This window comes from Barbus barbus (genome assembly GCF_936440315.1).
Source record: "Barbus barbus genome assembly, chromosome: 38".
Classification (NCBI taxonomy): Eukaryota; Metazoa; Chordata; class Actinopteri; order Cypriniformes; family Cyprinidae; genus Barbus; species Barbus barbus.
In genome coordinates this window covers 14190858-14203070 of record NC_136716.1, presented here as the reverse complement: position 1 = coordinate 14203070, position 12213 = coordinate 14190858, and the positions used below count along the sequence as shown (strand labels likewise).

Here is a 12213-nt window from a genome sequence, read left to right as displayed (position 1 = left end):
GTTAAAGCGAATAATGGGAGATGGAAACGCATTCGCCGATTAAATTCCTCCATGCGCATAAAAAGTCATGTGACTATGCACGATGGGACGGCAAAACCTGACAAACCAGCGGACCGCTCTTTTTCCACAGCATCTGAAATGTTATGGTCATTTTGAAATGCACAAGCAGAAGTCTATTAAAGTATTTCTGTATAATTACCTCCCAGAACTGTCACACGACTGCGTTCCCAAAGAGCAGTTTCACCTAAAGCAATGACCGCTATTTATTTTGTTTCGTCTGCTCACTCTGAGGTGCAATTAATTTATTATATATGAAAATTATTATATTCAGTGGCTTCTCCTACTTTTCTTAGTGATATATAGTGCCAGTTTACCAGGAATTGACTATTTTGTTCTCTTTGACTCATTGGATGGAAACCTGGCCAATGAAAATATAAAAATAACAATATAATAATAATTCATTACATTTATATAGCGCTTTTCTGCTTTTCTAAGCACTCAAAGCGCTCTACATTGTGAGGGGTGGTGTCTCCTCCACCACCAGTGTGCAGCATCCACCTGGATGATGCGACGGCAGCCATAGTGCGTCAGAACGCCCACCACACACAGCTTACTGGTGGAGAGGAGACAGAGTGATGAAGCCAATCAGTGTAAGGGGATGATTAGGAGGCCATGATGGTCAGAGACCAATGGGGAAATTTGGCCAGGATGCCGAGGTCACGCCTCTACTCTTTTCGAAAGACATCCTGGGATTTTTAATGACCACAGAGAGTCAGGACCTCGGTTTAACGTCTCATCCGAAAGACGGGAATATGACACAGGAACAATATTGTTGCAATCAATTTCAAAATGATTTGTTATCAACTGATGAACAATGAATACAGCCAATCAGAGTCCATCTGACTTTGACAAGCTCAAATATTTAAAGCAGCAGACAACATAACTACGGTGCTCGCTTATAATATGGCAGGTCTGGGAAGGTTACTTTTAAAATCTATTTCACTACAGATTACAAAATACATGCTTTAAAAAGTAATCAGTAATGTATTTCGTTAGATTACTCCGGTTTAGTAACTTAATCTAAATACTTTAAAATACTTTGAATTACTTAAGCTATGTAACACAAAGGAACATGTTAACTCGATGTCTTGTTTTTGTTCTCCAACTCTAAATAAAAGTAACATCTTCCAGTCATAAGATTGGTTTTCTTTGCATTTTTTTTAACATCAGTTTTCCACAGCATTTCTATGAGAAAAAAAAAAAAAAAAAAAAAAAAAAGTCATTTAAATCTACCAATCAATATAAATTCAATTTGAATACAATGAAAGGGATTCCGTGCCGTTTCATGCTGCATTCCAAGCTTCAAAACAAATCCAAACACACCAAACATATCATAAAAGTAGCCAACTGGCTAACAACAGGCCCAGTTCTCAAAGTTATGCAACCAATTTGTTTAATGAAGAGACCAAACTTTAAGTGATTACTTCATAATCCTCTCTATGGAGAAGCGATCGTCACAAAAGAGTCAAAATTGACAGGGCTCGTTTCTCAAAGCAACAACGGTCACAAGTATACTTAATGCTGTTATAGTTCAATGTAATTTAACAACTACAGTTCGCTAACGATGCTTTTGGGAAACATTCCCCAGATCTATCCAGTTTAATGTGAACCATTCACACTGGTTTCGTTACATTAAACAAAATAATAACTCATTACATTTATATAGCGCTTTTCTGCTTTTCTAAGCACTCAAAGCGCTCTACATTGTGAGGGGTGGTGTCTCCTCGTCCACCACCAAATAAATTATTCCTTTAAAAGATTGATTCAAAAGAATCATCTGTTCACGAATCGAATCATGAACTCGCATTACCGCACCAAAGATTATCTATTCTTGAACATTTTCGAATGAATAAAGACTTCAAGTTAATCTGTAAAGCGCACGAAGCTATCGTTTGACTTCATAAACTTTCATGCATGATTCGTATGGATCTGTTAACTGAATTCAAAGTGTGAATTATAGGAGAATTCGGTGTCATTTGTCAATTAAATTCTTAGAAATATTAAACGTAATAACCATTCAACACCCAAAATGAGAAAATAGAAAAACAAGTTACTGGATAAAATTTTTCAAAGAACAAGAACAACTTCCCTCAAGATGCTTTTTGTGTTTAACTTGTATCCTTCGATGCTGATAGAAGTTTTGTTGCAGGTAGGCATTGCACTGCACTGAGATGTTCGTCCTTTTTAAGATTTATAAAATAACTTTTTATATTTCCATGAGAGAAATGCATTACGCGAATGACTTTCTGCTGTGTCGTCGTATGCACTCTCACTACGAGCTGCTAAATGAACTGCTGCATGCAGTTTTTGTTTTTTCAAAACGGAGAATCGGTTGCCTTATTGGTTAAAATCCCAAACTGTTTACTTAAATATTAAATTAAGAAATTACATTAAAATTCAAAGTAATCACTTTGGCAATCTAAAATACTTTTTGGATGTAACTAATTTGATTACCACCCATTTAAAATGTAATTATAACGAAATACAGTTACTCATTTTGTATTTTAAATGCGTAACGCCGTTACATGCATTACTCCCCAGCCCTGTTTGTTGGCGTGTACACTAATATAGTTATCTTTCTTTGTGTGAATTTCCCATAACTCAATCGGTGATTTTCAATATTAAGAAGTCAACAATATTAACTGCTGAAGCAGCAGAAGAAATGTATGTAAAATTAATTAAATGAGAAAATATGGCATTAAATATTGTTTAAAGAATATTTAAATGGAAATTAAACTCAACTAAACTGCATTTGCAAGCCTGACATTACAACATTAGATCAACCAAAATCATAAGCTTGGAACAGGGCTCTCTCTTCATCCAGCCAATGGCAGAGAGTGTTTTAAGGAAACCTTTGGTTAAATTTGGTGGCACAGAGTTAACCTTAATTTTTTGGGGAAACCTTGTAAAATACGACTTAGGCTTCTTCTGGCAATTCTCATAAATTATTTTGTTGATGTCAACATCTCAACATTTGGTAAAAATATGAGGTAGTGTGGGTAAATCTTATGACCATATTCTCTATTTACAGCTAATCTTACTGCAAAATCAATCTTACAAGCATGGCCTATAAAGTGCTCAAAGACTCTAAGCTTGAGTTTTATAAGGATAAAGAACCCGAAACACAAAAAAAAAAATATATGTATTTTTTTTGTTCATAAAACAAACGTCAGTGTTCACTAAAAATATTTGGTTCCCAGGAAAATATTTCAAAATACTATCTTTTGTGCTTTGCTTAAGAAGAAGAAAAAAGCATACAGGTTTGGAACAACTTGAGGGTGAGTAAATCAGAATTTTCATTTTTGGATCATACATATGTCTAAATATTTAAACTAAACAATCAATCTAGCAAAACTGAAAAAATGTGTCCTTACAATGTTGCCAATACAAATAACATTCGGCAGACCTTGCTACAGAAGCAAAAAGAATTGTGAAGAACAAAATATTTTAATGATAAGGAAATCATTCTTGATATAGCACAATGTCTGATTTCAGAAGTTTGTGGTCTTTCAAGCCTGCTCATTTTTTCTTAACGATAAAACAGTCTTCAGATGTAGAAAGCAAAAAAGTTTCTGAAAAAAAACTGAATACTGGAAAAAAAAAAAAAAAAAAAAAAAAATCATGCTTGTACCTGATCTGATGAAAAAAAAATTGATGTACAGAACCTGAACATGAAGAATGATAAAAGCACACTCTACTCACAGACCAAGCATTGCATTTTCCTCTCAGAAATGGCATAATTCATAAGGTTGGATAACAGGGTGCTTGTAAATGGTTGAAGCTGGTGCCACTACTGGAAGTGTGATTTCATTGAATGTCTTTTTACCTTAAAGACAGCAATCTGATCACTTCATACAGAATTTATCTGACTAGTGTTTACATAGAAACACTTATTGACTAATTAATAACGTGGTAAAATTTGTGTTATCGATCTAGGCATCAGTATCAGCCTCAGATCTGTGCCTCTTATCAAATTATCAATATGACTCTAGGTCTCCCCTCTTACCTCCTTCTCTGTCTCTCCCCCGGTGTGGATGGATGGCTTTTGCTCTGCCATGGCTGGTGCTGTCCATGTGTTTGTTTTCTGGACTGTCTGATCGCCGCAGCATCTTGCACGGTGGAGTGGCGTCGTTACCGTCACGCATCTTCTCATGTCGGTGATCAGGGTGACTCTTGGATGAGTACTTAAGAGTCTGTCAAAACATGACATTCCTACATTTAACTCTGCTGCAAAATTACTTTCTCTCACATGCAGTGTACATGAGAGCTGGTTTAAAGCTGGTCTACAATGGTTATTAGCTACCTGACCAGCTCATTTATTGCTGGTCTAAGATGATATACCAGCTACTGACCAGCTAGCAATCATCTAACATGTTCCAAAACACGACAATATTTCATAGCACGATAATGTTTGTCAATAACATACTGTACATTAATTCAAGACTAAACCGAGCACAGGAAAGCCTAAAAGAATTATGTTTACAGTCCTACATATAATTTAGCATCTCTTGATGTTCTAGATTTTAATTAGAATCGTTTTATTGGGATTTGGTTGCACTCTCTAACAACTATCAAGACGACTGTTTATAAACAACCTCGTACCACTGAATTCGTATTTACGTATACAACCGCTTCTTTAAAGTAGCATAATTTAAACCTTAAAATGATGATTATAAACGTTATTATGTTGGTAATTTCGAAGTAAATCGTTGTGGCACACAGGCCTGTGATGTAGCCGCTAGCGAGCTAGCGTTAGCCTGTTAAAGTCGCTAGCGCACTGAGCGCATTTAAAACATGATAAATTCGACGGGTAGGCGACTTATGACTGCACAAATTTATGTTTACAGTGTAATGTAAATTTGTGTGTCATTTTAAACCGAACCTGGTGATAATGAGGCACTTTTCGCTGTGTTTTGCGCACAGAGGCCTAACTTGCTTCAAAAGCCTGCACTAGATTTACCCTATTTTAATCTTATTTGTTTCAGATCTACCTGATAGGGCTGAGAATCCCTTCGGTCGGTGCACCTACAAAATAAAACAAGAAAAAGAGACAGAGGAACAGTTACCATCTGCACGGATAGTGGTAGAAATTGCAACAGCTGAATCGGCTTCCTTAAGTTTCTACTTATTTTGGTTTGGTTAAAAATGGCGGATTGTCAAAGCGGAGAAGGAAAATCGGAGTATAAAATAGAGCTCTTTACCCATCGCCGAGTCTCGGTTGTTTCCTTGCATACATTACCATCAATGCCGTGTTAGTGTGTGTGAAGTAGATGTGAAAGATGGGCGACTTATTTTGTATTTGGAGTGGGCTATCGACGACCCGATCGCGTATATTATTTCAATAGTTCTGGCTATTGGAGTCGCTCTTCGCCTCTGCTAGTCAGTAGACCTCCCTCGGTCCATCTCCTACTCACACATACACCAAAACTCTGCCCCTATCTACAGAGCAGCGAAGCTCAGCCTTCCTCACACACCTCAATCCGGGTTACTCCGGGGCTCGCTTCGGCTCGACTCGGCTACTGTCGGGTCATTCCGGCCACTGGTTTGAATTAGTCTGAAGTAGGAATCTTTGTGAATGTTGGCAGTTTGTTTGTCTTTTTTGAGTAGAAATACATTGTGCTTGACGTACTCACTGAAAAGTCTGATTTACGATTCTCAGTTCTCGCTTAACAACAGCTTTTGAGAAATATTGCGTTTCAGTATCTGGAATTGAAACCCAATCATCTACTGACATCTACTGGACATGTGGAGCCAGTGCATGTGCAAGTCACAGAGATGAACGCAGAAAGGACCTGATACAGTATGACTCACTGAAACAAGTGAATCTGGGGAATTCTGGGAAAAGATACTTGTGCGCGCACTTTTTGAATGGCCGAGTAAACAGAACACTATTCAGTAGAACCTTCAGAAAAACAGAGCCTTCTCTTCGGTTGATAGGCTACATAGGCCTACTGAAAAATGTTTTGTTAAAATGGTACAAATCCCATGTTTTGTTCATCTAATATAAAACGAAGTTAGCATGTGCTAGTTTTAAACACAGCAGCAATTACAGCTGTGAGGATTTTTTGGGGGTTGTTTATGTCTCTCCACATTTAGACCAGATTTCTGTCTGGTTTTCTATGCAAATTTGTGCCAGCCCTGCCAAATGTGATGGAGAGTGTGGTGGACAGCAGTCTGAATGCAGGTCATACATATTTTCAGTTGCATTAAAATCTGAGTTAGCCTATTCCAGATTTCAAAGTCTGTAAAGTCACATATATTTTCTTAGCACTTTATACAATACAGATTGTTTCAAAAGCAGCATCCTGGTCTTCATGTTGGTCAAGCAGAAATGCACTGATTTTAGTTGGGAGACCTGAGTTACCTTGATTAAGTTATTGTGTATTTAAGTGATTGACCAGAGGTGCATTTAAATTAACACATTAAGTACATTGCTAATTAATTAAATGTAGTAATTGTCATTTCAGTTATTTATTTCACTTTCCACTTATTTTAACATTGTAGAGAGGACTGGGAAGAAAAGACCTAATGTACTCTGACTCTACTTATGAATAGATGATAAGCTTTTATTAAAATTATGAGTTCATTATGACAATTATTACAAATACATTAAACAAAGCTATAAATTATACAAGAAATGTCCACATGCTGGACTCTGTTAATGCTCTGAACCTTTTACATGACCTCTCAGCTTTCAATGTCATGTTAATTCACTTATTGAGCACACACTGTTTATTCTAACAATGGAAGCAGGTGCATCAGCACAGTGATTGTCTGTGGCCTTTATCCTATGAGCACTGTTGGTGGCTTATTACATTTTCCAGAATCAGTGCACTCCTTTACCTGTGCTATAGTGCAAATGCTACAAGTCACGCTCTTACTATAATAGGCTATTCTAAAATACTACCAATAAATCTTTAACTAAAGGAATAGTTCCCCCAAAAATTTAAATTTGATGAAAGATCTGCTGAAAGTATTACAAAGGCTAAAAAAATATGCAAACTGATCTTTGATATAATATTCAACATTTTATAGGACTAAATCAGATGCCAGGATGAAAACGTACCCCTGCCGTTTGGAGCAGTTTAGTTTGATTGATTCTTCAGAGGGTTTTGCTATATATGCTGAGAATCACTCATACATGTTTTATTTGGACCAACAACAGTAATAGTGTAGAAAAAAAAAATGGCTGAAAATGTACTCGCCCTCAGACCATCCAAGATGTAATTAAGTTTGTTTCTTTATCATAACAGATTTTGAGAAATTTAGCATTGCATCACTTGTTCACCAATGCAGATACACTGTAGAGAATGGGTGCCATCAGAATGAGAGTTCAAAGTCAAACAGCTGATAAAAGCATCATAATAATCCACAAGTAATCCATCTGACTCCAGTCCATCAATTAATGTCTTGTGAAGTGAAAAGCTGCATGTTTGTAAGAAACAAATCCATCATTAAAGTTTTATCTTTAAACCATCGCTTCTGTCTGAAATACAAGCTTATAATAATAAAATATAATGATAATAAAATAACATAATAATATCCCCTGTTGTCCTCTCACATTAAAATACTCTGACATATTTGTTTACAAATTTATTGGATTGTTTTTGCTTGTAAATGGTGCTTGATCTGTGCATAGTTCTCTCCTGATTCAGATGAGACTTTTATTCACCAATAGAAAGCAATATTATGAATAGAGGACACATATTGTAGCCGGAAGAAACAGTTTGAAGCAAAAAAAAACAAAACAAAATTTGCAAAAATGGATTTGCTTATTAAAAACACAGATTTTCACTTCTCAAGACATTGATGGACTGCAGTCGTGTGGATTACTTGTGGATGCTTTTATCAGCTGTTTAGACTCTCAATCTGACGGCACCCAGTGGATCCATTGGGGAACAAGTAATGCAATACTAAATTTCACAAAAGCTCTTTTGATGAAGAAACAAGCTCATTTACATCTTGGATGGCCTAAAGGTTGCGCAAATGTTTTTTCATGTTTTCATTTTTGTTTTACATTAATACTTTTGTTGGTTTAAATAATCAATCATGCTAAACTGCAAGAGGATGTGCTGTTATTATTATTTAATTTGATTTCAATAGAATTTCATGGTTGAACCTAAATTATATTATGAAGGACAAGTAGAAATGAGCACTTACCAAATTTGACTTAAAAATATTGTGTAGTTCTTTTTAGTAGTGCAATCTCGTATGTCGACCACGAGGGGATGCTATAGGAATAGTTCTTGGTTGAATGGTGTTGCGTTCTTTCCTAATTACTCAAGTGTTAAATCGACATTGTATATTATTTATGTTTGAGAGCTGGGCCCTGTACGCATGTCAGAATGAAGAGCAGCTCTGGCTCACTGCCTTTTTTTCAAGTGGTAAACAATTGCTTCTTTCTTTCTTTCTTTCTTTCTTTCTTTCAACTTACCACTGCCTATAAAATGTCTATAGTTCTTTGTTCTGAACAGATCGACTGAACATTTTTCATTGTGTTGTGTAGAAACTGAACCTTAGTTGCAGCCATGAGGCATTGTCTAATTCAAACCTGTCAAACCAGTCTGCCATATACATTTCCTCACTTAAGAAAACCACTGAGTGAGACAACAAGGACTAGCGTGTCGAGACGGATCAAATCAAGTTACTAGAGATAAATAGGCAAGATATTCAAATAGTAAAAAGAAAAAAACAACCTGGCGGTCATGTGCTTCTAGAACAGGAAAGACAGGTGTTGTCTGAACCCTAGAGAGGAACGATTCATTCATTCACGAAACTTTACCTCTTAGAAAATAACATTTTATTCGCTAACAACAATGAAAAGTGTTATTAGGATTTATTTACGTCTCCCGGTAGACCTCATAATAAAGCGTAATTTCGTAGAATAAGGGCAGGTGTGGCATATGATTGATTATGTAACCGCCAATGGTGTTTTAGGATTACACTTTGATCCCGCCCTACTTTAGTTAACTGTCCAATCAGGTTCAAGATTACTTCCGCCCGCCTGCCTCGTTGAACGCAGATAGTAAAACGCGTTTAGCCTGAAAATAAAAACAGTTTGGACGCGTAGCCCTACTCCAGGACCAGGTGAAAGCAGGAAGTGTGCAGCGGTTGAGGCGGAGCGGAAGATGGAGGAGGGGGAGATGTCGATTCCCAGGGTGGTTGGCAACAGCTGGACTGTGAATGGACAGGAGCGTGTGGAAGGAAGTGACGGATCAGGAAATGAACTAGGAGAGATGGAAGTAGGTGGCGGGATATACGAAAGCTGGGAGTCGGTTAGGAATAATAAACGGAAAAAGAAAAGGAAAAACAAAACCGATGAAAGTGATTCAGACAGGGGATCAAATACGGAGGAGAAGCGGAGGGAGGAGTATGTAATTTTTGCAAAACTTATGGACGAAGGGGACTCGTTTGGAGGTATGAATCCAATTCAACTAACAAAATCGTTAAATAAGGAAATAGGTGAAATAAAGAGTGCTAAAGTACTAAGAAATGGAGCCCTGATGATTGTGTGTAAGGATGAGAAACAGCAAGGGAAAGCAATCAAAATGAACATAATCAACAGAAAGAAAGTGGAATGTTCCAAGACTTACAAGAAATTTACAAAAGGAGTCATTACTGGGATTCCGGTAAACGTATCAGTTGATGATGTGAAGAGAAACATAACAAATGCTAGAGTAAATGAAGTTAGACGTCTTAAAATTAACAGAAATGGTAATATGCAGGATAGTCTATCGGTGATGATCAACTTTGATCAGGAAAAACTTCCAGAAAAAGTGTACATTGGCTTTATGTGCTATGACGTAAGATTGTATATTCCCCCTCCAATCAGATGTTTTAAATGTCAGAGATATGGGCATATAGCTGCGGTATGCAAGGGAAAGCAGAGATGTGGAAAATGTAGTGGAGAACATGAGTATGGAAAATGCCAGGAGGGTACAAAGCTGAAGTGTTGTAATTGTGGGGGGGAACACAGTGCCGCTTACAGAGGATGTGAAGTTAGTAAGAGGCAGACCGAAGTGCAACGAATCAAGGTTGTTCAGGGAATCAGTTATGCAGAAGCTGCAAAGAAAGTCTCAGGGAATGTGACAGTAGTTAAGCAATCAGAAATTATCAGGAAAGAAATTAATCAAGGAAAGAAATGTCAAGGATGTAATAAATTGAAGGAGGAAACTTTGATAGTGAAAAAGAATGATTTTGTAATGTTCATGGCAGAAATAATAAATTGCTCTGCACAGACAAAAAGTAGAAATGAAAGGATTAAAATAATTGTTAAATCTGCAGAGAGATATCTAGATGTTAAAGGGCTGCAATGGGAGACCGTAAGAGACTCCCTTACTGAAGAGACACAATCTTCTCAGGCATGTGTTGGATTTTCTTAATGTTACTGACCATACTACAGTGGAATGCAAGGAGTCTAATTGCAAATGGCCAAGAGCTTAAGAAATACATCGATATGTTAACAGTGAAACCTAATGTAATATGTATTCAGGAAACATGGTTAAAACCACAGTTGGATTATATAATAAATGGTTATAGTATAATTAGAAGAGATAGAGAATCTGGCAGAGGAGGAGGAGTAGCAACATTTATACAAAATGGGATGAAATATAAGGTAGAACAAATAAATAAAGAGTATGAATCAATCATAACTAAGATATGGACCGAAAGAGGGAGTATAGATATTGTTAATTATTATAATCCATGTGAAAAATTAAGTCAAGTTATTTTAGAAGCTGTTGTAGGTTATTTGCATGACAAAGTAGTGTGGTGTGGTGATTTTAATTCCTATAATACATTATGGGGAAGTAATAATACTGATGTGAATGGACAAATAATTGAAGAATTCATTGATGATAATCACTTGGTGTGTATTAATAATGGAGAGGGAACACGATATAACAGTATACAAAATACAGAAACTGCACTTGACCTAACATTTGTGTCTTCTGTTATTGCAGGGATTACTACATGGAATGTAAACAAATATACTACAATAGGGAGTGATCATTATCCGGTAGTGACTACGGTTGGTACAAAAATATGTCATGAAAAAGAAAATAGAAGTCCTAGATGGAAGTTGGAGAAAGTAGATTGGGAAGTCTTTCGAGTAATTTGTGAAGATAGATGTATGACTCTGCAAGAAGAAAACCAGATGGACGTAAATATATTCAATAGTAAGTTAGTTAATGAAATAATTCAGTCGGCTGAACAAACTATACCTAAAACAACAGGAATAAGACATGTAAAGAATGTACCTTGGTGGAATGATGATTGTAAAGCAGCTATAAAAGTAAGGAATAAAGCATTTAAGAAACTTAAAAAGCAGCATTCTATGGAGGCTTTGATTCAGTATAAAAGCGCCCAGGCAGTAGTAAGGAAAACAATAAAAACACAAAAGCGTATTTTTTGGAAACAGTACTGTGATAGTATTGGAAGAACAGTACATCTGTCAGATGTATGGAATATGATTAGGAAAATGGGGGGGATTAGAAGGAATTATGAGTTACCAGTGATTATAGGCAAAGTCAAAATGGCTGTCACCAATTTAGATAAGGCTGAACTTCTAGTAGAAACATTTAAGAAAGTTCATAGCGCAGATAATCTTTCAGAAGAAGCAAAACAGTGTAGGAGTAACACATTAATGAATTATCCTAATTTGGTAAAGAAAGATGAGATGTCAGATAGTTTATTAGATTTGCCTATAAACATGTTTGAGTTAAAAAGAGCAATCAAAACTGCTCGGCAGACCACTCCAGGAAGAGATGGAGTGTGTTATAAAATGCTGGCAAATATGACAGATAATACACTGGAAAAAGTACTAAAATTATTTAACCTAGTATGGGAAACTGGTCAACTCCCTTCAGTATGGAAACAAGCAATAATAGTACCTATTCTTAAACCTGGAAAAAACCCATCAGATCCTTCTAGTTATAGGCCTATTGCACTTACTTCTCAATTATGTAAAACAATGGAAAGAATAATTACAGAAAGAATAACATATTTTTTAGAGAGTAAAAATCTGTTGTCTCCTTATCAGAGTGGATTCCGTAAGGGCAGGAATACAATGGACTCTGTATTATGTCTAGAATCAGACATTAGGAAAGCACAGACAAACAAAGAAGTAGTAGTAGCTATCTTCTTTGATGTGGA

At 36.3% G+C, this 12213-nt stretch overlaps 2 protein-coding genes across 4 annotated transcripts in view; one reads left to right on the top strand and one right to left on the bottom strand.

Moving 5' to 3' along the window:
• Positions 1-5552, bottom strand: part of LOC306858039 (WW domain-containing adapter protein with coiled-coil-like) — a 40781-nt gene extending 35229 nt beyond the window's left edge. For 2 of the 3 annotated variants that reach the window (XM_079398397.1, XM_079398398.1), the window contains exons 1-3: positions 5262-5552; positions 5052-5085; positions 4067-4253 (exon numbers count right to left, since the gene is read on the bottom strand). In XM_079398397.1, the coding sequence (XP_079254523.1) occupies positions 4067-4253; positions 5052-5085; positions 5262-5302 (262 nt within the window). In that variant the 5' untranslated portion in view covers positions 5303-5552. The remainder of the gene's footprint in view (positions 1-4066; positions 4254-5051; positions 5086-5261) is intronic. The other variant, XM_079398399.1, reaches the window with a different exon arrangement.
• Positions 5553-9058: 3506 nt separating this feature from the next.
• mpp7a (MAGUK p55 scaffold protein 7a) overlaps positions 9059-12213 on the top strand; it is a 180258-nt gene continuing 177103 nt past the window's right edge. The window contains exon 1 of the mRNA XM_079398287.1: positions 9059-9147. The gene's annotated coding sequence lies outside the window, so the exon portion shown is untranslated. The remainder of the gene's footprint in view (positions 9148-12213) is intronic.